The sequence below is a fragment of the Paroedura picta genome, chromosome 15 (genome assembly GCF_049243985.1).
Source record: "Paroedura picta isolate Pp20150507F chromosome 15, Ppicta_v3.0, whole genome shotgun sequence".
Classification (NCBI taxonomy): Eukaryota; Metazoa; Chordata; class Lepidosauria; order Squamata; family Gekkonidae; genus Paroedura; species Paroedura picta.
This window is the reverse complement of record NC_135383.1, coordinates 11920583-11945745: the sequence shown is the minus strand read 5'-3', so window position 1 is coordinate 11945745 and position 25163 is coordinate 11920583. Positions and strand designations below refer to the sequence as shown.

The 25163-nt window shown below is 47.4% G+C and overlaps 1 protein-coding gene across 2 annotated transcripts; it reads right to left on the bottom strand.

Moving 5' to 3' along the window:
- On the bottom strand, positions 1-21571 carry LIG3 (DNA ligase 3). 2 transcript variants are annotated; one of them, XM_077312183.1, is made up of 20 exons: positions 21335-21571; positions 18887-19447; positions 17556-17699; positions 16094-16291; positions 14896-15047; positions 13280-13446; positions 12585-12662; positions 11587-11755; positions 11147-11302; positions 10555-10686; positions 9173-9252; positions 8388-8475; positions 7907-7984; positions 6653-6776; positions 6269-6411; positions 5106-5180; positions 4797-4943; positions 3111-3285; positions 2773-2867; positions 1-816 (listed from the first exon to the last, which is right to left on the bottom strand). In XM_077312183.1, exons 2-20 carry the CDS (start codon positions 19425-19427, stop codon positions 580-582), a joined length of 2979 nt encoding a protein of 992 aa, XP_077168298.1. In that variant the 5' UTR covers positions 19428-19447; positions 21335-21571; the 3' UTR covers positions 1-579. The 2 variants fall into 2 exon arrangements, with proteins under 2 accessions (XP_077168298.1, XP_077168299.1); XM_077312184.1 differs by having other exon boundaries at positions 1-813.
- Positions 21572-25163: the final 3592 nt, after the last annotated feature.

The following is a 25163-nucleotide window of genomic DNA, read 5'->3' as shown; positions in this document are numbered from 1 at the left end:
TGCAGGAGTAGTATCTTTAAAGGATTATACATACTTGATGATAAAGAATGTCAGCCTTCAAGGTTAAGTCAACAACTGCACCACAGTTCATTCATGCAGATGTATGTAATCACTGATCTGACCTTAAATAATGATGGGAGAGCTTTTTAGAATAGAAAAGGTGGTAGGCAAACTAAAGCTCCCCCTGTAAGCTTTTCAGTCAGTCTTTGTGACATTTTCCTAAGCAATCCGAGTCAAGTAACACTGACAGCAGGACAGAACCATTTGTGATTCTCCAACAAAATATTGGAAGCAGGAAAGGCTGGCCTCTAACTCTGAGCCCTCCGACACAGATGGGAGTCCGCTGCGGTCCTTGGACTGGAGAATTTTACCCCCTTCCCCGCTTTAAAAATAGGCAGAGTTTCAGTTCATTCCCATGTTTCCCCCAGAAGCACCAAATTCCATTCCAGTAGGCTTTGATTTAAAAATCACAGTCAAGAAGCCTTGGAGTCCAAAAGCTATGCCTTGTCCATTGTCAGAGAAGAGCAGGCAAGAGCCTCCTTTTCCCACCCCTGTTCTCCAGGGCTCCCAGCAGCGTCTTCAGCACGGGGCTACGAGCCTCCTTTTCCGAATGCATGCCCAGATCCAGTCCGGGGAGACGTGCTTGGCCTCCAGGTTCTCGTCCACGTCCCCCATCACGTGCGTGGCCGAGGCCGTGTCGAACTCCTGGACCAGGTCCCCATCGTAGGCTATGAAGTAGCGCCTGATTTTCCCGAAGTCCTCCACGGAAGGAGGGAGGTACAGCTTCACTCCAGTGAATATGTCCAGCAGCGTCTGCTGTGTTACGGGCAGGAGACAAAGAGGTGGGCGAGAGACGTTTTTTAATGCATCTTGGGAAGGTCAGGGAAGTGATCAACCCCGCTGGTCCCCGGTTCTGAGGTTCTGCTGCCTCATAAAAGCAAGCCACTATTTTCCTAGCTTGGGAAAGGGGTGCGATTTCGTTTATTAGGTCGTAGAGATTAAAACAGAACTCTGCTTAAGGATGGATAAGTGAAAACTAGTTTGGGCAGCTGCATTTGTCACTGAGGATTAGGAATCTGCCTCCCAACTATAGCATTTTTTTCTCTGCCGAGCTGCAGCTGACTTACAAGGACCCTGTGGGGTTTCTATGCAAGAGGTCTACAATGGTCTGCCATAGCCTGCCTCTCCATCACAAACTTGGTCTTCCTTGGTGCTCTCCCTACCAAAGACTGACCAGGGCCAGCCCTCCTTTCCTTCTGAGATCTGTGAAATCAGGCTAGCCAGGTCAGGGCTGCTATAAAATACAGCATCCATAAAAAGAGCCGACAGTTCCCCCAAAAGAGAATGGGCTATTTTTAGTTTTTTTTTAAAAGACAAGTCTCCCACATTCCCAACTCTTCAGTTTTGTAGAGAGAACCTAAACCAGAGGTAGTCAACCTGTGGTCCTCCAGATGTTCATGGACTATAATTCTCATGAGCCCCTGCCAGCAAACGCTGGCAGGGGCTCATGGGAATTATAGTCCATGAACATCTGGAGGACCACAGGTTGACTACCCCTGACCTAAACCATTCTGGGCAGCTTTTGAGAGCTGAACTAATTCTTCTGGCACCTTGGGTTAGAAGGGAAAGCTTGGAATCTGTTGGGGAAGGGGACCCTCTCCTGTCTCCAAACATAGCTTCAGCCTCCATCTGCTAAAGGGGAGAGGGGAATGAAAAGAGAGTGGCCACATCTCTGGTTAACACGCGCAGCATCTTTGTTCCTGGCATGGTGACTTCTCACGGCCGGGACTGTGCTGAGCTTCGCAATGTATTAAGACCGTGGCAACCAGCTTCCCTTCCATCTTTTAACAATTAGCCAACTGTGCTGCCTGCCCCTGCCAAAGGTCTCTTGCTCCGAAGCAAGAGCTGGTGCTCTGAGCGTCTTCCTCTCCGTCACTTCAGTGACCCTGCAGCCTGCTCTCCAATTTGCTGCCTCTGTAAGGAAACAGCAGCTGGGTTGAGAAACTGGATGGCCACAGTCCCTGCACCCTTGGGAGCAGCTGTGCTTGGAGGGAGCTTATCGGACGATGGCCATAAGGTTTGGCTTTTCAGGACACTGCCCTGCTGGATCAGGAGATCAGCTGGCCCAGCAGTCTGTTTCCAGCAAAGGTCATCCAGATGCCTTTGGAAGCACACAGGCAAGTCATTTCTTGCCTGCTCTCCCTTGGTGTTTTGCCCCCAGGATCTGGGCATCTGGTGGATGTCTTCTGGCTGAAGGCTCTGTCGACAGCCCAGCTCCACGAACACCTGCTTTTAAAGCCTAGGCTTCTGGTAAAGAACTGCATACACTGTCTCATGAACTTCGAGAGAGCTCTCCCACCCCATGAACCAACGTGATTGCAATTTCAAAATGTATGCAATTTTACACACACCAGATCTCCCAAAAGCAAGATTCTCCCCCTTAGGGCAAAAACAAGCTCAGAAAATGGAAATAAAGATTTTTTGTTTTTTGTTTTGTTTTTGCCTAAATGGCAAAGAGGCAGATGGTGGAAGCTTAAAAGACTTCATTTGCATCCTTTCCCCCCCCCCCCCCTCTATTCCAGGATTTCTGCTCCGTTCATTAAGAACCAGGCACTAACTCTTAAATCTCAGAAATATGACAAACAAGGACATTAGGGCTGGGCACGGGCCATTAATTCAAACACAAATCAGAACGGGTGGCTTCTGCTTTCAGAATCGGCCGCTTTATTCACGGAACAGGTTCATCAATTTACGGATCTGTGCAGCCCTTACCTTCCCTTTGTCTTCACTTGGCTCAGGAGCTTTCCTCTTCTCTCCTCGTTTTTCCTCCGCTTTCTTTAGAGGGGACTTGCCAGGTGGTTTGCTAGCTGCGAAGAGAAACCCTTCCCGTCATTTACCTGTGGTCTGAGCTGCTCCAATACATACAACCCGTCCCTCCCAGGGCAACTGGAAACTGGGATAGCATCTTACTGAAATAGCAAGATGGACCTCTAAGTATTGTGCACAACTCAGGGCAGAGTACTCTTCAGCTTTAGGCCCCAACCTAGGTCGACCCTCCTGAAAGTAGATTCTAGAGCTCCTCCTACCCACATGGCCCCTCCCTCCCAGACCTTCAGGCTTCTTGGGTTTCGCTGGAGACTTGCTGGAGGGCTGCTTGGCTGCCTTTTGAGGAGTGGAAGATTTGCCCAGCCCTTCATTCTCTCCGCTGCTGCCGGGGGTGGAGTTGTCTTCCTCTGTGGCGACCACGGTGAAGTCGGACTTCTCTTTGGACAGCTGATATAACTCCTGGCATCAAAGAACAGGGACACCCATTACAAAAGGTCCACTAGAGAGGGGAACTGCAGAGCTCAGCTTTTGGCAACCTCACCTCTACTTTTCAATGATGCCCCCGCCTCCCATAGCTAGTCAAATTTATTACAGTCATAGACCAGCATAACCTTCCATAGCTGTTCCTCACCGGCCCTTCCATGTGCAAGAGCTGCTTGTGGCTGGACTATTCTATCTGTCCTAAAAGGGTTGCTGCCCAAGCAAGAAGGGAGATGCCCTGTCTCTCCTGTAGGCCTGGAAATAGAAAAATCCACCACCACCCCCTTAGGAGGTCCACCAGAGTCAGAGTCCCAATAGCATTCCTGGAAGTTCTTCTAAAGTTTTCCAGCTTGGGTTGCCTGCAGAGAGGACTCCTGGAACTTTAGGTACCTTAGTTGGAGAAAGACTGGTGGGCAACAGGGGGATCATGAGTTAAAAGGTGTGGTCCCTTAACTGCCCCCACACGCAGAGGAAACAACGCCTCAAAACTGATTTTGTCTGACACCCATAGAGATCTTACAACCAAGACTGCCAAATTTGCCAAGCTAACTAGCTGGATACGAAAGAACTGGGCTAATGCTACATGGCACCCTTTGTCTACTTTTTCTGCTTATCTTTAGAGGATTTTGTAATTGGGAAACTCTAATTTGCTCTTTGGAAAGCTTTCCAAATTTTAATGTAGCGGATTGACCTGGTTTAGATTTATATAGACCTGAAATCTGTTCCACTATATATTTCTGGTAAGGTCTTGGAGTAGGAGCGTGTTTCATGGCTTAAGTGCCACTCAGCGCTTAACACCCACTCAGGGTGGCTGTCCCACCCGAGTGCCTCCTCCTCCAACTGGCTTGCCTGTCGGTCCAGTGGCCAGCCAATTGCATTCCAACCTGCACTCCTGACCACTCCCTCCTCCTTCCACTTCCCTCTGAGGCGCGGAGGCTGCAGATCACTGAGAGCTTCCCCTGCCGGTGAGTTCCTAACAGCTGCCTGCAGCCATTCCAGGTCCTGGGGGGAGGCCGTCCACTGAGTTCTTCCACCCCCCCTCCCCTAATCTAGCACCCGTTGTATCCCTGAATGCAACGGGCTTGGCCCCTAGTATAATAAATACATTAAAATCTTTTTGCATAATGTTTTTTTTTGCTTTTTGAATCTATTGGTGAATAAATGACTGTGAATAAATGATAATACAGGAGTTAAAAGGTGAAAGGTAATACCAAGTGCTGATTTAGTTTCCAAAGGGGGCTCAGTTGGCAACTGCCTCCTCCAGTTGGGGTTTATTAGCCCGCATGTCTAAAGGGAACCTTCGTGTTTAGAGGCAAAGTGTCAGATTTTTGGGAGGGAAGACAGTGGGCTAGGGCGGCTGCCTTCATGTCCCGCTTCCAGGATTCACCTGTTGCCTAAAGTTCAAACCTGGAGCCTATTTGGAAAGCAAGCAGACCCAGTCAGCCAGAATTAAGAGCGGCCTTCAGGAATTCTTTTTAAAGGAGACTTGCCTTGAGTTGCGGGAGGTTGGTGGCCGTTGCCCAATCTTTGTCGTCACGGATACGCGTGCAGCGGGGGAAGCGGATGGAGATCCCGTCAGCGGTGTGAGCCTCAGCTTTGGAGAACTCGGCCCCGGTAATCTCCCACACGGCTGCTTTCTAAGGTATGAAGGCCAAGCATCAGTGCTGCTCGCTCTTGGTTTAGCCTACCTCATAGGCCAATGTTGTGAGGATCAAACAGGGGAAGGGGAGAAGCGTGCGCACTGCATTTAAGCTCCCCGGAGAATGGGGAGGAGAAGGAAACTACGACGGGTGATTTACCTTTGGATCGGGAACAATGAAGTCTGGATAATAATTCTTATTAATCTTCAGCCAACTTGGGATTTTGCTGGGATCCTAGGAAGCAGAACGCACACCGAGGTTGGGAATCATCATAGAATCATCATAGAGTTGGAGAGGGCCAGACTGGCTATCTAGTCCAACTCCCCGCTCAAAGCAAGATCAGTCTAAAAGATGCATAGAATCGTAAGGGTTGGAAGGGACCAGTCCAATTTAGCTAGTGCAGCCACACCCCCCCCCCCTTGCTTAATACATGATCAGCCTAAAGCTTTCATGGTTAAGTCTGTCTAGCCGCTGCTTGACGATCACCAGTGAGGGACAGTTCACCACCTCTTAAGGCTGCCTAGACCACTGTTGAACTACTCTGACTGTGAACATTTTTCTCTGATATCTAGTCGGTACCATTCTGCACGTAGAAAAGAAGAATTGGTTTTTATCTGCCGCTTTTCTCTACCCAGAGGAGTCTCAAAGCGGCTTACAATCGCCGTCCCTTCCTCTCCCCTCAACAAACACCCTGTGAGGGAGGTGAGGCTGAAAGAGCCCTGATAATACTGAAGAAGAAGAAGAGTTGGTTCTTATATGCTGCTTTTCTCTACCCAAAAGAGTCACAAAGCGGCTTACAATTGCCGTCCCTTCCTCAACAAGACACCCTGTGAGGGAGGTGAGGCTGAGAGAGCCCTGGTATTACTGTTCCATCAGAGCAGTTATCTCAGTGCTGTGGCGAGCCCAAAGTCACCCAGCTGGCTGCATGTGGAGGAGCACAGATTCAAACCCGGCTCGCCAGATTACAAGTCCGCACTCCTAACCACACCAAGCTGGTGTAAACCCATCACTGCAGGTCCTGTCCAATGCTGCCAACAAGAACTGCTCCCTGCCCTCCTCTAAGTGACAACCTTTCAAATACTTAAAGAGCCATCCTGTCCCCTCTCAACCTCCTCTTCTCCAGGCTGAACATTCCAGGTCCCTCAGCCTTTCCTCCTAGGGCTTGATCCCCAGGCCCTGGATCAATCTCCTTGCTGTCCTCTGCACCCTCTCAATTCTGTCCACATCCAGATCTGACCATTACCTTGGCCAAGTGCACCTTCCCCCTGCAAGGGAGTGCCAGAATCGTGTGATCCCTCTCGAGGTGGAATGTGTCCACTCACCTTGCTGATCTTCACCATGTCTAGCTCCTTCTGCAGCCGGGCGAGAGTGGCATCATCGTGCCCGCCGGAACATTTTGTCACAGTGCACCACTTCTGGCTGTCAGGATCGTAACAGCCCATGAGGAAAACGGACATCATGCCGCCTAGAAGGGGAAAGGAGGAAATGGTACATGCCATTCCAAGCAACCCCTGAACGCACCTCTCACATGCTGAGGACAGGAAATCCTTGTGGAATTCTCACAGTTCCAGACAGAATATTTTGGTGATGTGGTACAGCCTTTGCAGTGCCTGTTTTCCACCAGCCAAAAGAGGTGGCCCCGGAACAGAACACCGGAGGAAAAGGTTCTTCTGCGATGCCCTCCCAGCAGATGCCATAATACTCACCTTTGCTGCCTTGCCCATAGAAGGCCCCCAGGACCACCAAATCTGCTGTGTCAGCCATTGCTCCCTCGTTCAGGTAATCCTTCTTCACTTTTAGCCAGTGGCGTTTCCCAGGCTCATAGGTACTCTACACCGAACATGCAAAAGGTGGGTGGAAAGGAAGAGAAATTGGGAAGGGAGAAACGTTCTGAAATCTCATCTGTCTTATTCAGAGTCACTCAGTGGTATTCAACAAGAACAGTAAGAAAAAGCAGGAGCGGTTTTTTTTCTTCCTCGTTGCAAAAGAATATACTTGCAAGTGCATTTGGTAATGCCTGCCAATGTCTCTGAATCCAGAGGGCTAAAGAGGGCAAGCTATTTTCCTTGTAATTAGCCAAGATAAAAGTGTTTTTTTTTAAAGCACTCCTCAGCCAAATGACTTTTGAGGCAGCTCAGAAAAATAAAAATCCACCAAAGTGATAAATTATTATTATTATTATTATTATTATTTCGATTTGTTTCCCGCCATTAAAACCCATTAAAACTCCCATTAAAAGACTTTAAAGTGTCACAACATGGCAGCACAATAATAAGATCCCCTTCCTACCCCCCATTCCTAAAAAAAGGGGGGGTGGAGGAGAAGGAGGTCAACGATAATATAAAAGTCAGTCTTTAAGTATTTGAAAGGTTGTCACTTGGAGGAGGGCAGGATGCTGTTTCTGTTGGCTGCAGAGGAGAGGACACACAGTAATGGGTTTAAACTTCAAGTACAACGATATAGGCTAGATATCAGGAAAAAAAATTTCACAGTTCAGCAGTGGAATCGGCTGCCTAAGGAGGTGGTGAGCTCCCCCTCACTGGCAGTCTTCAAGCAAAGGTTGGAGACACACTTTTCTTGGATGCTTCAGGATGCTTTGGGCTGATCCTGCGTTGAGCAGGGGGTTGGACTAGATGGCCTGTATGGTCCCTTCCAACTCTATGATTCTGGGATTAATAACTGAACAGCTGGCAGCAGAAAAATAAAATGCAACTGGATTCACAAGGAGCCAGCTAACAACACCCAGTTCCACCCACACAACACACCTTAGAGACAACAAAAACAGAATCAGTGAAGCTTTTTGCCTGGTACTGATAATGCACAGGCTGCAGAGGGAGGGGGGAGTTCTGCAGTGGAAGGGGAGGAGCCACGCGGCCTCACACTGAGCAGACACAACAGCGACAGGATGTGTGCAGGCTTTTCATGTGGCTGGCCCCAAAAGAGGAAATCCGCTCACTTGCCTTCACATCCTTCAGCACCAATCCCTCCAGCCCCTCGCGGATGACGCGGTTGATCATATCAGCCAGGTCTGAAGCTTTCTGAAAGAAACCGAAATTGACTTTTTTGTTTTGTCAAGAGACACGAGGTTGGAGGGAAGGCGCTCTTTGACCAGAAAGAGAGAGCGAGAGGAAATGGGGCAAAGACAAAGCAGATCTGCCCGTTGGTTCACCGCCACTCCCTGTCAAAAAAGGTCACTGGAGTCAGCTTCCCACCTCCCCCTACTTTGGCAAAGGAGAATGGCAAAACACAAGGGAATGTTCTCTTCCCACCGACTCGCAGTGAGACTTTTGAGAATCCCTTGCCTGCCTGTTGTCCAATCTAAGGTATCTCCAACTTTAATACTGAAATGGGAAGGGGGCGGTGGGGAGCGTGTGTCACTGGCATACTCTCCAGCTTCTCTGTGCTTCCGTCTCCAAGCTGCCATCTGAAGGGTGACCTTACCGTGACGTGCTTCATCTCTGAGAAGAGGATCCGGTTGGGGATTTCCACCATATTGTCATGGAGGAACTTGCGGCGCTCCCGGAGGGGCCTGTGGAAGGCCAGAAAGCGTGGGCAGGTTACACCAATGGGACACGGCTGCAGCATTTTTAGAAACGCCCCTCTCCCAGACTTCCTCAACCAGGGTATTGTGAAACCCTGGGGTTTTTTGATGGCCCAGGAAGGATTTGCTGAGTGGGTGGGAGTTATTTATTTATATATATTTCGATTTATTGACCGCCACTCCCGGACTCTCCCCAATTTCCCAACCAGTCCCCCGGACTCTCCCCAATTTCCCAACCAGTCCCAGTGTGCACTGCCCGCCACCTTCAGGAGGTTGCCCAAGATGGATGGGCATTTAGGGCCATAAGGCTATTAGGAGCCATTGGAGGCGGGACTAGATCTTCCATAGCCTGGCCCCACTCAAATGCCTGATGGAAGAGCTCTGTTTTGCAGGCCCTGCAGAACCGTGATAGCGCCGTCAGGGCCCTCAGCTCTTCTGAGAGCTCATTCCACCAAATGTTTTAAAAATTGTTAAACATTTATCGGGTGACATAACCAGACATGTCCAACGTGTCATAGGCCCTCCCGTGGCCAAGGATGGGTTGGGGTGTGTGTGTGTCCACAGCTCTGCTTCCCAACCATATTGCCTGATTATGGCACTTGTGGGATTTCTTAAAGCCTGAAGCCAGGAGTTTCTTGATGGAAACACAGTGGAGAAAGGCTGCCCTAAAGCATCACCCACCCACCTGTCCATCAGGCTGACGTCGTTGAAGTAGATGCAGTCAAAGACGAACAGACAGACGTTGGCATCCTGGAAAGCGGCTTTCTGCATAAAGGAGACAGGACGGGATTCAGATGGTGCAGGTGCTGGGCTGAAGCCACAGAGCTTGCTGGCATCGGGCTGGAACCCATCAATCTTTGGAAAGCAATAGGCTTCCTATGGCAGCATAGGTGGCCCCGGGCCTCACTTTGCCCCTTCACAACACAACTGGTTCCAGTCTTCCTCTCTCCCTGGGGGAGGCCTTGCCTACATCATAGAGAGATGTTCTTCTCTGCTCCCTGATCCTGCAGGACTTTCTGGAGTTCCTCAGACCCACATCTGCCCTCAAGAACACAGATCTCGGCTTGCATCTCCAACAAAGAGTTTGCTTTGCCCTTCGGCTAGAGGTCATTAGCTCTCTCGCTTGCTGGGAATAGCCCCAGCTCTGCAGCATTCCAGATATTCACTCTTCTGACTCCCCTGAATGATGGTTTGGTTTCATTTTTGTTATAATGCACGCATGGGAAGGAAGGCTTTTGCTTCTTACACTTGAAGGGGCTTCTGCACATTTTGTGACACTTACTGCAGGTCCCACCCAGTTTTATAAAAGGAGTTCTAGGTTGCTAAAGCTGTAAAGGTCAGGTCTGATAAGAATTCATAGATCGTTTTAGAAAGCCGAATCCTCCCTCGCTTGTGCCTTCCAGCCATTTGGAGGATGGCCATGCCGAGCAAGGCAGCTAACGAACATGGTTTGAAGAGGGTAATATGTTTGAGGACAGACAGAATCAGAACTACATTAGCAGGGCTTCCTTCCTGCCTTTCCCCTGCTCCCCCCTTCGTGACTCTTCTAGCCTGCTTCCGTGTTATTCAAGTGAGTAATTCAGACCAGACAGGCTGCAGGTGAAAATTCTAACTTTTAAAATGAATTATGAATTGGCTTTATGGTGTTTTATGTGGATGGACTTTATTTATTGTTCAAGTGTTATAAATTGCAGCAGCCCCGGCAGAGAAAACAGCAGAGAAAAACCCTTGGGTCCAGTTACCCCCCCCCCCTTCGGGAAGATGGGGAACCCAAAACAGGGCCCTGACACTTTAAGGCATGCTTTTACGGAAGCAGGTGCAGCTCTGGTTTCATGGTCTTTTTAAGAAGCACAGACTAGCACTCTATATTATACGTAAAAAAACAAAACTGAAACTCAGGAAAGACAAAAAACAAACGGAAATACAGCAGCGGTGAGAAGTGATCAGATCCAACAGGCCCCGATTAAAACTCGGACGGGGGTATTTCGTTAAGACTCACTCTGCTACGTATATTGACCAACCAAATCAACTGAGTGGGCGGGAGAAATTCCCCTGATGCACCTATACCTTGTGCACCCCGAGGGTGCCAAAAGGGAGAGGCTTCCCGATTTTGTTGTCGATCAGAAGGACCTCCGCATCCAGGATCATGCTGTGTCCCCCTGGGAATGCCTTGGGAATGAAGTCCTTGAAGTGGGCCACCTGGTTGAAGGAAAAAAAGTGTTCAGCTGATGAATCCGTGCTCGTGTGAGTTGCCACTGTGCTTATATGGCAGAATATTTGAAGTGCCTCGTACAGATTTTCTGTAATTCATACAAGAAAACACAGTTCAGTATTGTATTGCTGAGAGGAAGGAAAGGAATTTTGCGCCTGGGGGACAGAGGCAAATATCTCACCTTAAATCCACCGAGCGACTTTATAGGCGGGGTATTCTGACTTGGATAACTCAAGCTAGCGAAATTTCATCAGATCACAGAAGCTAAGCAGAGTCCGCTCTGGCCAGTACTTGGGTGGGAGACCACCAAGAAAGCCCAGGGTCACTACATAGAGGCAGGCAGGAGCAAGCCACCTCTGTATGCCTTGAAAACCCTACGGGATTGCCATAACACGGCTTCAACACGGCGGGGAGGAAGTAGCTGCTAGCCCTGACTCCGATCAATACCTTGTGAGGGAGGACTGGTTTCAGGCTGCGGCTGAAATAGCTGAAGTGCTCTCCCTTCTTGTGCACCTGGACACGCTCCCCGTCATACTTGATCTCCGAGTACATCCCGTTGGGACACTTCTTCATGGCGTACTCAATGGATTTGCAAGCTTCAGCCTTACAGAGGAATGGGGGAGAGAAAAAAACAGGCCCCATTTTATGACGCAGTACGTTACAAATTAGATCTAAGAAGAGTTATGCGGAGATGGACCAACCAGCCATCCAAGAGGAGATGTGCCTTGGTAGCGACCATCAAGGGGGGGGGGGGGGCTTGAAAGGCAAACTGCTAAAATTGAGCTGGAAATGACTATCAGCTTCAATGGGGTGTATTCAGCTCAGCCATTCGATCAGCTCAAATCTGCCCAGGGAGGACAGTGTCGGGAGGCCCAGGAGCTCCTTACCAACATGGGCTGGACGGGGGTCATCAGCGTGGCCTGCACACTGAGGGTTTTCTTCAAGCCTGGCACCTTCTGGGCCTCCTGCTGGTTCCTCAGCACCCTCTCCACCACGTCTTGGAGGTTGCGCGATGCTTTGAACGCCTCGTAGGCATTTGGGTCCAAGGCATCTAGACTTCATACAGAGAGGAAAGAAATGAGAATGCTTTGTCCCTCTGCTGGTGGCAAAGAGCAGCATGATCTACTTGGCAGTGGCTCCCCATTAGAGGAGAAGACCTGTTTTTTAATATCCTGCTTTTCATTGCCTGCAGGAATCCCAAAGCAGCTTACAAATGCTTTCCCCCACAACAGAAACGATATGGGGTAGGTAGGGCTGAGAGACCTCTGAGAAAATTGCTCAGTGAGAAGAGCTCCAAGAACTGTGACTAGCCGAAGGTCACCCAGCTGGCTGCACATGGAGGAGTGGGGAATCAAACTCCTCCGGATTAGAGTTTGCTGCTCACCATCATGGTGCAGTGGTTAAGAGCAGCGGCTTGAAATCTTGGGAGCCAGGTTTGATTCCCTGCTCCTCCAGAAGCTGGGTGACCTTGGGCCAGTCACAGTCCTCTCAGAGCTCTCCCAGCCTCACCTACCACACAGGGAGTCTATAGCAGGGAATGGAAGGCGATTGTAAGCCGCTTTGAGACTTCTTCGGGCAGTGAAACGCGGGGTATAAAAACTACACCATGCTGATTCTCAATTACAATTCTCTACCCAAGGAAGGCAACAACAGTAAATACTAACTTCTGTCTGCTATTTGAAAAAGCATGCAAGAGAGCCCTTTTCAAGGTTTTAAAATGTATTTACATCCTCTCAATACTTTCACTGCGCTATGGAATCCCCCTCCCCCCATCTTTGCAGCCAGTTAAGGGACAGGTTTTCTTCCCTAAGCATCAAGCCTTTTAACCCACTTTCTATTCCCTGCCCACCACCCCAGCATTCATTTTTGGGAAGGCTGCACTCACACATGCTTTGCACCAGCATTCATTTTCAAGTCATGTTTGATTAACCTGATGATGCACTTCAGGTCATTGGCTGTACACCTGAAAGACAAGGAGAGTTGCTTGGTCAGCGGATCTTTGAATGGTCCCTTCCCATGCAGAAGGGAAAGAAATCCAGCAATTAATCAAGATGGTTGCAACCAACAAGACGTAGGCTGGTTTATTAGAGGGCTTGTGGCATATAAGCTAATGCATCTAGATAAATGTTCAGAGTAGCTCCGTTGAAATTCATCTACAGTGAAGCTACGACACCGCACTCCCCCAGTAACACAGCAGTTAATCACTAGCAGATTGATAAAAGAAAATGCATTTATCATCTCCTAGCTTCATCTTTTAGGCAAAAATTCTAAGATGCCGTTTCTGATTGACACATAACCTTCCGACAAACCAACGACCAGTAATTCCCATTCAAGATCTTACAGGACATTTAGCTAATCGCTTTCAAAAAGATAGCAAGGACATTTATTAGATTGCTGAGAAATGCAGGCAGCTGAGAGAAAGGTTTCTGTTGGGGCTGGCGCTATTTGATTAATTCCGAAGTGATCTGGAGCTGGGGGTGAGCCGTGGTGTGGCCAAGCTTGCGGATGACGCAAAACTATTCAGGATGGGGGAAACCACAAGCTCTGAAGCTGCAACCATGCAAGAGGGCCTCTCCTTACTTGCTTGCAATCTCTTGCAGTAAGCTCTGCTGCTCGTCCTCCTTGGAAAGCTTGGACAGCTGGGTTAAAAACTCGTCCACCTCTTGGATCGTCAGGAGGCTTTTGGAAGCAGGAGGGCAGGATTTGCTCAGCTCGAAAAAGATCCGCACGGTTTCAGAAACATCGCCCTGTTTAGGGAGGGGAGATTAAGAACGGCAGAGAGACACCAGGAAGAGACGTCTGTTCCTCTGGCTTTGAAGCAAACGGGGAAAGACAAGGGTGTTAAACGTTTGTCCTCGGCTATGCAGGCCTATCCAGACACAAAGGAGATGTTACCTTAAAAATGTTCTAGGAAATATTTTTTTAAAACAGAAACTGGGTAAAATTATAAACGAGAAATGAGTGCCTTCAATTCCATTAGTTCTACTAATTGTGCATGGGAAGGCTCATTGGAAAAATAAAACTCTGGTAAATTTCAGAGCTCTATCCTGATGCATATTATTATTATTATTATTATTATTATTATTATTATTATTATTATTATTATTATTTATATTCGATTTGTTTCCTGCTGCTCCCAGCAAGCAGTCTCACGGAAAGCTAGAGAATAACCCCCCCCTATAAAAATACACATAAAATCCCGCATCAGAACATTCCCTGGTGGCAAAATCTCCATCCCCCCCCCCCCCAGCCACTAGGCTGACTCCTGGTGCGCCATAGGGGACTCCAGGATCCGACAGTTCACCAGTGGCGATGATCAGCCTGGGGGTGATCTCTTCTAGGGGAGGCCCATCTGATTTTCTGTGACCCTGCCCCAACCAGAGAGCCAGTGTGGTGTAGTGGTTAGGAATGCGGACTTCATTACACCAGGTTGGGGCAAGGACCGAAAAAGCCCTGGCCCTGGTTGAGGCCAGGTGAACTTCCCTATTGTGGCAGCTAGGATGGTCGCCACAACAAATTGGAAAACTGTGGAAAGTGTTTCTGTGAACAATTGGTGGAGTAAGTTAAAGCAGTTTATGATTCTGGAAAAAAAGACTGACTAATAATGTTCAAGTAATTAAGGGGGAAAAGAAAACGGAAGAGGACAATATAGTTTGGCTTGATTTCATGAATAACTTTCACGAAGAGTTTCTCAGATGGTAATTTCTGTAGACTGTTGATCTACTAGAGGCCTGGGACTAAAGATAATGAACTCGAGCTATTATAGTAATGTAATGTAATGGTAATAAGAGCTGAAATATTTAACTGAGGTTTCAGAGTGGCTGTGTTGTGTTTTATTATTTAGGGTTTTTTAATGGCTCTTTGTCGTCCTATTTCTGTCTGGAACTTTTTCGTTCTCGTCTTTTACCCGTGTGATGTTATCCCTTCTAAATAAATAATTAAAAAATAAATAAAATGGAGCTTGCGGCAGGCATGAGAATGTCTTAAACCAGGGGTAGTCAAACTGCGGCCCTCCAGATGTCCATGGACTACAATTCCCATAAGCCCCTGCCAGCATTTGCAATTTGACTACCCGTCTTAAACGAACCATACCTTTAAAGCAAATGGGGCAGGTGGCCACAGAAAAGAACTACATCACACACAGTACGAGTAACTTGAAAGTTATCAGCCCAAAATCTAATTTCCCCTTTAATAACCTGTTCCAGGTCACGGGTCATGACTTCCTGGTTGCAGCTGAAGATCCTGCTGAAGAGTTTCACAATCTGCTTGTCGTTCAAGTTGTACACACTCTTTATGACCCCGGGCAACAGCAGCTTCACTGTCAGATAGAGATCCCCATGGAAGCCATCTGGAAGAGATGCAGATGTGTGGTACCAGGTGAACAGCTGGAGGCCAGTCTTACCTCTGTAGGCAGACTCAAATCAACGTGGGACACTTCCTGTCCCACCTGAAACCACCACTTGCGGACAGGTCTGCTCTTAGAATAAAAATGCAGGAAAGCCTTTTATAAAATGTCAAATTGCTGTCTAGATCTTGGGGACTCTGTACTACCTGGCATATGCATCAGGATAGAGCGCTGAATTTCAGAATCCAGAATAGCCCAGCCCAGCCTGATCGCATCATATCTTGGAAGCTAAGCAGGCTGGTATTTAGAAGGGAGACCTCCAAAGATTTGGATGGAAACCATTTCTGAATGTCCCTTGCCTGGCTGCCAAATAATCTTCAGATATCCTGGCTATACTGTACACACCATGATACATAAATATAAATATCCCTTAAGCTACTGGTGTGTATGCCAATTGTGGGGGACAATATAAAACACTAGTTTTGAAGGCTACTTTCTGCTGCATTTATTCTATCCATTGTGCTCTTATGCAACACGGTTAAAAAAAAAAAACAGAAACTCTTTCAAAACCAGCTCTCCAAACTATAAATCCAGTTTTTCAGAACATACAGGTCTTGTTTGGAAGGTGCTTCTCTGTTTTTATGGCCCACAAGGGTGTTGTTCTCTTATTCCATTTATGTGGAAAGGCAATGTAGAACACTTTTCTTTTGTGGGAGCAGTTGTAATTTTAAAAAAATCAATGTATACCTCTCACTGCCTGTAGTTGGATCATACCCATTTCCCAGTCCTCTCTGGGTACTTATTTTAAAGCACAATGACTCATGGCTGTCGCTTACACAACTCCCATTGTTCGTATCACAATCGCACAGAAGGAAGTCTGTGCCAATGCAATTAACAACACGAAGCGCTCCAAAGGACGAAGACACAAGTTAAAGCAGAAGGAAGAGGCGTTCCTCCCGCCGCCTAAAGTAAGAGACGTTAAAACTTGCAGGGTCACCTCATATAATAAGATTAATAAAGGCATTTTTAAAAGTTAGTTACAGTCGCACCTCCGCCGGTTCCCTTTTGCAGGAAATCCTGGATGATCTGAGTTTTCACATTGTAGCTTGGCTTCTCAGCAACCATCGCACAAAGCTTCCTGAACTCTCGCAGCAAACAGTCCTTGTGCTTTGGGTCACACTTCTCTGCAGACAAGCTGAACTTGTGGGATGCGCTGGGTGCAGCTTCCTCAGAACCGCCTGGCTTAGCTGTGCAGAGACCAGAGAATCAGCTGAAGTTATCTGGTACAGTAGCGATCCCCAACCTGTGGGCTGCGGACCACCTGTGGTCCGTCGACTAATTGGAGGTAGGCCCCGAAGGAAGCCTTCTCTCCCCCCCCCCCCGCCCTTTACAACACACTTCGGGTGTCACTGTCTCCCATCACTCCCAGATGGGACTATCTCGTTGCAGAGAAACAAGCTCAGGGTTCCCATTGATTTGTCATTGTCATGAGTTAAAATTTCCATGAAAATAAAATGTTCCTTATGTTCATTGTTGTGGCGTGTCTGTATCTTATTTTGACGGGATGTTTAAACATTACCATAGCGATCAGAGAGCGTTAGGGCAGTGGTTGAGAGTAGAGGAGTAAACTACCCCCCCCCCCCACCGGGCCTCAGTAAAAGGCGTTGAGTGGTCCCCGGCGTTGAGTGGTCCCCGGTGATAAAAAGGTTGGGGACCACTGTGGTACAGCATGTGCATCACTACCTCCCCCCTCCAAGGTCTATGTTTCTCTACAACAAATATAAGCGTCTAATAGCCAAGGTATCCTTTTTCCGTATTAAAAATGGACTATCTCACACACAAATTGAGGCAGTAAGGATTAGCCACCCTCCATGGAAACCCCTCCCTACAAACGTCTCTCTCCTGACTGGAATGAGGGTAGCCCAGAACAGTAACTCATGCAGAGACATAGCAGGTAGACTCCTTTAGACAGGCAACCTGCACTCTCAAGAGTTTGATTAAATAGGTGCATAGGACGTGTTTCTCACGCCACATCAGTATGTCCTGCCATATTGTTAACAGTTACTAGACATATAGGACTGACTGGCAGTTGCTTTTCCAGCTCGTCTGTGAAGGGATAATGGCAGGAACCAAATCTAGAGATTTCTGTGTGCAAAGAACATGATCCACTATCAGCCACAGCACCTGCTTGTTAGCTACATGGCTCCTCATTAATGAGGGCAGGTATATGGATGCAGGAGTTGAAGGAAGTTTTAGAAGTCTTCCACTTTGTTTTTTTAAAGTGCCCATTGAGGAAGAAAGGGAAAGAAATCAGCTACCAGAGTTACAGCAAGAGGCCTAAGAGGATCATTCGCCATCTATTTGATTTGCACCATTCAAATCACTACCTTACCCACAGCTTGCTGAAGCTGCTGCAGTCACATGCATACTGGCACAGATACAGCCACTACTTTGAGCCACAAATCTCATTGCAGGAAGAGCAAATGAAGAACACCCCATCATAATCCTCACCTGTAAAGCCCGAGAACTTCTTTGGTGAGGGATCAGAGGAAACACCTGCCACTTTCTTGGGGGAAGTGATTTGTCCAGAGGGGGAAAGCTTTGCCTGGACTGTTGCCTTTTTCTTCGGGGTATTCGCAGCTTTGGAAGTAAGCTCTGCAAAGGGACAGGCATTAAATGACTCAAAGGCATCCACAGGGCTGCTGTGCAAAGTTCAAAATCTGGTAAGCAGTTTGGTGTTTAGAGCTGAGGTTTTCCCTGCATGGACCTAGGTTTTGGAGCCGCTGGAAAAAAAATCTGAAAACATCTCAGATGCCATCCCTCTCCTTTTCTCTTTCTGTCTCCCCCACTAATTCAAGGTAATTATTGACAAAGCTCAGGATTTGCAGATATATGCAAAGATACCCAATTTGAATAATATCCGCCATTTATACAAACTCCTGGTAACTGAATGCAGGAAATGAACATTCCCATCCAAGCCCCGGTATAGGGTAACAGCTACAAGTTCAGTGGCCCATTTTTCATCGAAAATACGAGAATGATAATATAGAGAGTCTGCTGGCCAGGGTTTGAGATCCTGTTTCAAGCCCCTGCTCAGTCATGAAGCCCAATGGGTGCCCTTGGGTTGACTGCTATATTCCCAAGCAAACCTCTCTCTTCTGGTTGATGCGAGGATAAATTTGAGAACAGGGTCCTTCAGCTCCCTGGAGGAAGTGCCAGATTCAAATTAGAGATTTATAGTCTAATTTAGAGAGCTGATGTAAGCTCCCAAAGGACTTGGAATGCTGTAGTCATCACGGGTTAGCTGAGACAGGGCAGAATGGGTCTAAATAAATATCTCGCAAGAATTTCAGACTACTCTTCTATGCTGTTTAGACTTCAGTTCCTGTTCTGGATTACATCCTCCTCTTTGTTACTCAAACCTGTGAATTTCTATCTGTGCTACTTCCCATTTCCTTCCACTGGAGAGTCAGCTTGGTGTAGTGGTTAGGAGCGCTGATTTCTAGTCTGGCGAGCTGGGTTTGATTCCCCGCTCCTCCACATGCAGCCAACTGGGTGACCTTGGCCTTGCCACAGCACTCATAAAGCTGCTCTGACCGAGCAGTAACATCAAGGCTCTCTGAGCCTCACCTCCCTCACAGGGTGTCTGTTGTGGGGAGAGGAAAGGGAAGGCAATTGTAAGCCACTTTGAAATTGCTTCTGGTAACCAACTCTTCTTCTTCTTTGGGCAGGAAACACATACAAATGGCGTCAAACGTATGCACTGGAAACCACCAGCAACAACGAAGATGACATGAAACAGCCAACACTGACACCATATGAGAAGTACAAAAAAAGCTCACCAGAGATGTGCTGGTTTATCAGCTCCTTCTCTGCATCTTGCAGCTCCTCCCAGCCTTCCAAGTCTGTGATGTCTTCGATCTTCTTGGTTGTCGCTCGAGCCCTCTCCAGCTTCTCAAAGATGCACTTGATGTGGTACCACTCCTTCATGTCCCCCCCGGACTCTGTGAATGGGTTAGGCACCACCTTCCCGATACGCACCATCCCCTTCAGGATCTTCTCTTTACACTTTTTGCAGCCTGCCGTGCCTCGCTTGGCATAGTCCACACAGTATCTCTGCTCTGCCATCTCAGAGTCTGCACACAGGTCCTTGAAAGTGCAGAAGTACAAAGGTGCTGGAAAAACACAACCTCGTGCAACCGGCTGGTATTTTCGGCCGGTCAAATGTGAACAGTGAGTTCTCTGCGATGGCAAGCAGTTGTAAAATGTCTCTTGGAGACCGAAGCAGGTTTGAGAGGCCTGTATGGGCAGGAAAGCCCACTTCTCCCTTCTATTTAAGGTCCTGGCTGTGTATAAGAGCAAGGCTTTGAAAACGAAAGGCATCCAGATTTCTTAGCTCAATTCTGTGGAAAAGAGAGAAGGAAATAAAAAAGGGTGGTGGTGGTGGAATGCCTCATTATTAACCCTGAAAAAATATGAGAGATCTTTTAGCTTCTTAATTTTTACCCAAATATGTCTATCGTCACATGATTCCCAACCACCCATATCTTGCTGTACAGGACACTTTTAATACTTCCTTTGAGATCAAGAATTTAAACCATAATATTGTACCCTGTAAAGGAAAGCTGGTTGTCTACTGTGGTTCTACATTTGCCACCCCCATGCCCCAAACAAAAACTCCCTTAGACGGTACTTTGAGCAGTGTCACCAACACATCTAACCAGTACAACTGTTAAACAATGACATTTTTGTAGTTTTACTGGGTTCTCTTGGTGGGGAAAAGGTGGTGTTGTGCTTGAATTAAAACAACCTTAGGATCTTTGAGCTTAGTCTTTTTCAACCTTTTGACCATGGAGGAACCTCTGAGGCTTCAAGGGACCCTAGAAGCAGTCACATGCTCCTTAAGGAAGTAAGATGCAGGAGCCGGTCAATCAATCTATTGATTATTTACTGTTTCCATTGTGGAAAAAAAAAAGACTAGGCCTGTAGAGCAATGAGGAAGCAGGCTCTAGCGACATCTAGTGATGTCAGTGGCCATCCGAACTTCTGGGAAAGGCCACGTAACCCCTGGGGAGCTCTAGCATAGTCCCAGGGTTCTGGGGAATCCCCAAGAGACCGAGACGGAATTAGCACTGCTACTAAGCAGCTTCCAACTAGGGTGGCCAGGTCCCCACAGGCTTCTGGCAGGAAATGGTGGGGTAGGATTACCAGATCCTGGTTGGGAAACTCCTGGAGATTTGTGGATGGAGCCTGGGGAGGGCAGGGACCTCAGTGGGGCGTGTGGCCACAGAATTCCCCCTCCAAACCATCCATTTCCTCCAGGGGAACAGACCTCTGGAGTTTGGAGACAAGCTGTCCTTCCGGGCGATCCCGAGGTCCTACCTGGAAGCTGGCCTCCCTATTCCCTTATTAAAAAAAAAAAATTGTACTCATTTTGTTAAGAGAAACAAAATCCAGAAGGAAAAGAAAAGCTTGGTTGCATGTAATATACATATAGATTATGACACTTTCCATCGTAAACAATAAACAATATATATCAGAGCCATATGTGGCCTCCCTATAGCCTTTTAAAAATTTTAAATTTTTTTATAAATACAGAAGACAAAGAAAACATTGGTTACATATCATATAGATACGATATAGATTATTACACCCTCCATCGTCAGCAATAAACAATATATATCTGAGCTATATAGATGGCATGGCCTCCCTTCTTTCTTTCTTTCTTTCTTTCTTTCTTTCTTTCTTTCTTTCTTTCTTTCTTTCTTTCTTTCTATCTATCTATCTATCTATCTATCTATCTATCTATCTATCTATCTATCTATCTATCTATCTATCTATCTATCGCAGGGTCCCCCCCCCCACAACCAAGAACTATCAGCATCCCTGGGGACTGGGGCCCTGATGGAGGAAGGGATATGGGAGGTGGGGGGGATTTGGTTTTATGGTTTTTATATATATGTATATATCAGGGTTTTATTCCTGTTGTAACCCGCCAGGAGTCGCTTTTGATAGCAGCTGGTAAGAAATAGAACAACCACCACCACCACCTTGCTTCCATGTACCGTCCTAAACAAATGCTGCCCATTCCAACCCAACCCAAATCCCCAGCCTTGCAGCAGGCTGTTGCCCCCCTCCCCTCCCCGAAGCAGACAAAGCCAGGCCGTTTGGGGAGGTCAAGTTTAAAGGGCCCTCCCTTCCAGCCGCCCCTCCCCGCAGGCTGAGGCCGAGGAGGAGGTCGTGGGAGAGGCTCCCGCCCCCGCCTGCCTGCCTTCCCCCGCGCCCCTCACCGTGGCCTCGAGCGCCCCGAGGAGAACAGGGCTGGCGGGGAGACGCTGTCTTGTCTTGGGCTCTCCTCACGAGGAGGCGCCAGAGCCACACGTGCGCTTTGGCCTGCGGTCGCCCCTCGCCGCCCCCTCTGGCTTCTCCTGGGCCGACGCGACCCCTTTAAATCCGGGCCCCGCGCGGTCCTCCAAGCGACGGCGCGTGCGCAATAATATGCGCCGAGCGTTCGACCGGCCCTGACGCCACAGCGCGCGGCTCTTCCCACTCGTAGCCACGCCCCGTCTCTCCTCTCCCTTTTGTCTCGGCGGCCGGCGATTGGTTGCCCGGATTGTGAGGCCTCGCTGGAACCCAACGGGCTCGCTCCAGGGAAGGGGTGTGGCCAAACCGTGGCTCTCCAGATGTCCACGGACTACAATGCCCATGAGCCCCTGCCAGCATGCTCATGGGCATTGTAGTCCATGCACATCTGGAGAGCCACGGTTTGGCCACACCCCTTCCCTGCTCTAGAGTAAACCCGCCCAGGGCAGAGCCCTAACAGTTCTACATCTTTTTCTCAAACCCCTTTAGCCCCAGTAGTGATAGGAGAGAAGATATCCTGTTTCCAGGGTCAAACAAGGAGGGATCCCATGGACAAAATGGAAATACATGGACTGAGGCAGGAGTAGGGCAGGGATCTGGTAGGGCAGGGGTAGTCAACCTGTGGTCCTCCAGATGTTCATGGACTACAATTCCCATGAGCCCCTGCCAGCAAACGCTGGCAGGGGCTCATGGGAATTATAGTCCATGAACATCTGGAGGACCGCAGGTTGACTACCCCTGTGGTAGGGCATCTGCTGGGCATGCAGAAGGTCCCAGGTTCAATCTCTGGCCTCTCCAGTTAAAAGGGAACAGGTAGCAGGCGATGTGGAAGAAATTTGCCTGCCGCCCTGCAGAGCTGCTGCCTGCCTGAGTAGACAATACAAAGCCTGACTCTATAAGGCAGCTTCATAGGATCAAAATAGTTCTATGCTGCACCTCCACTCTGGGCTCTTAAGGCAATGGTTAAAAATGGATAAAATAAATCCAATTTAATAAATACAGTAAATCGCCTGTGTGAGCTTAAAAACCCAGAGCAACTTCCCACGGGGTCCTCCTCTGTATTACAGTTTGGGTTGTCAACTTTGTCAAATATTCTGTAAAGTGCCGTTCACACCAAGGGATGTACATTAATAACTGACGTTAACACGATCCGCACGAAATAACGGAGAGCGAAAATAAGGACTGAAATAAAAGCTACATGACAAAGGCCTGGTAAAAAGAAAACCTGCTCAAATTTAGCATCAGACGAGCACTTACAGGGCGGGCTTTCTGGAAGCTAGGAAGATCTTTATGCTTAAAGCAGATAAGTTCCCCTTCCAAACCTTTCCGTGCTTAATTTCTATAAGTGGTGAATTTTCACAATGCTTCTAATCCCTTCTCTCTTATACCCAGAAGTCGAGGCAGCTGGTAGTTACTGCAATTTCAGTAAGGACGAAAATAATATTTTGGAGACTCTTAGATATTCTTTTGTATTCCAGCCGTGATGGAAATGAATAACTTTTCGAAAAGAACAATGGAACTATCCATTCCGGTCTTCTGAGATCGCTGCAAAGGGAAGAACTCCTTTTAGCCGATTGCTTGCAAACGGGGTGATCAGCACGGAATAATCTGAATGTTAGAATAGCTCATTTAGGCAAGAAAAGTTAACTGTGAGGCGCTTGGTTTTGGCAATCTGCACTTGAGAATGGCATTTGTAAAGGGTCATTAGTGCAGGGATGTTAGTATAGTATATCTGACATTTGCCTGATGAAAGCTAAACACGTTTCCTCTTTGCTTGTCCTGTGTCCTTTTAGATCTACCCACCCATACTTTTCAACTGTCCTGGCATCACAGGAAACTGACTTGGCTGACCTAGGTCAGAAACTAGGCTTGTCTTGTCTGATGTATTCTCCCTCAGCTTGGTGTAGTGGTTTGGAGTGTGGGCTTCTAATCTTGTGAGCCGGGTTTGATTCCCCGTTCCCTATCATGCAGCCAGCTGGGTGACCTGGGGCATGTCCCAGTCTTGATAGAGTGTTTCTTTGCAGAGCATTTTTCTCAGAGCTCTCTCAGCCTCACCCACCATACAGGGTGTCTGTTGTGGGGAGAGGAAAGGGAAGGTGAATGTAAACCGCTTTGAAACTCCTTAGGGTAGAGACAAGCGGCATATAAGAACCAACCCTTCTTCTTCTTCAGTAATATCAGGCCTCTCTCAGCCTCACCCCCCTCACAGGGTTTCTGTTGTGGGGAGAGGAAAGGGAAGGCAATTGTAAGCCACTTTGAGATTGCTTCTGGTAGAGAAAAGCGGCATATAAAAACCAACTCTTCTTCTTCTGAATCTGGCTCATTATACGAACACAGTACTTCGATGATTTGGACAGCAAACACATGCAAATGGTGTCAGACAGTTGCATTGCAAACCACCAACAATGACAAAGATGAGGAAAACAACATAAGCTGCTTTGAGTCCCATTGAGGAAAACAGCATGGTATAAATTAATTCAAAATAACAACAACAACAACAACAACAACAACAACAACAATACTTTGAAAGTGAACCTCAAAATGTATGTATCAAGTTAAATTAGCCCCAGCAGGGATACTGTATGTAAAACCATTGATCCCCACAGTATGTTTCTGCTAGTGGAAGTAACATCAGTCATCTCCGTGGGCAAACACATGGTGCAAATCATGCCGCCTGTAATAACTTAAGTGGCATTTAATGTGTTAGAGTTCAAACACAAGTCGCAAAAGGGGAAATCAGGACGGCTTGGGTGGCCACAAAATGCTATTGTGAGAATCAACCTCCCCTAAAAATTCCTTCTTAATGTGTTAAACCAAACCACCCAGGGGGAGTCAGATGGCTAATATCTCCCATGCAAAGATTTCTGCTAAACTTCATTTCAAGATGTGTATTTCGTTGTTGAAAAAGGTTGCCCCTTTCGATCATGAGGCTTATTGTGTGACCTTGGGTCAGTCTGCCTAACCTACCTCTCTGCCTAACCTCCCTCACAGGGTTGTTGTAAATGGAGAAGGAGGAACCATGTCAACCAATCTGGCTCATCGTAAAATGGGAAGGATACAAATCCAGGCCAGATAAATCTGTTTTAATCCATTGATTGTACATGATATCAGCAGATTGACTGGGAAACAAGAACTGTTGTTTGGATATTGTTCTTTAAAAGCTATAAAGTCTAGATGTGGGTACTCAGATATAGCAGAGAATGAGCTGATATGAAGGGTTATTTTAATATAAAAATGCTTTCCGTATTATACTTCAGCCAGTGACTGGCTCTCTCTCTCTCTCTCTCTCTCTCTCTCTCTCTCTCTCTCTCTCTCGTTGAAATTGTTAGTTATTTTTGAAGCTTAACAATGGGAAATATTGGGGATATTTTTCACACTTACCCAAATTGTGCATCTCTTTCTGAAGCCAATCTGGCATTAGTATTTAATGTGACTGAAGCCCTATCATATTGTTGATTTGAAATGTGTCTAAAGAACTGCCTGAAAGCGAAATCTTAAAACATGTGCAATTTGACATTCGTGATTTATGTACTGAGAGAGCTTTGAAGCTCTTTGAAGTCCTACCCGAGTGTTCCCGTCTAAACTGATCATTGGTAATCTCTATGGAAATTTCACCTAAAAGCTTGTTCAGATGTTCTTTTTTTTAAAAAAAATAATAAAATTAATTTATACTCTATCCTTTTGCAAACATTCGAGCTTCAATGAGCACCAATTTCTCCCGTAATTGCATCTGTTCGGTTACACACTTTGAAGGAT

What these genes read in the sequence shown, in the direction of transcription:
- LIG3 (XM_077312183.1), bottom strand. Translation starts at nt 19,427, where the DNA reads ATGCCTTTCGTTTTCAAAGCCTTGCTCTTATACACAGCCAGGACCTTA. An exon ending in GAAGTTCTCGGGCTTTACAG is followed by an intron (nt 16,292 to 17,555) that starts GTGAGGATTATG and finishes GTCTCTGCACAG; the next exon opens with CTAAGCCAGGCGGTTCTGAG. An exon ending in GCAAAAGGGAACCGGCGGAG is followed by an intron (nt 15,048 to 16,093) that starts GTGCGACTGTAA and finishes CATCTCTTCCAG; the next exon opens with ATGGCTTCCATGGGGATCTC.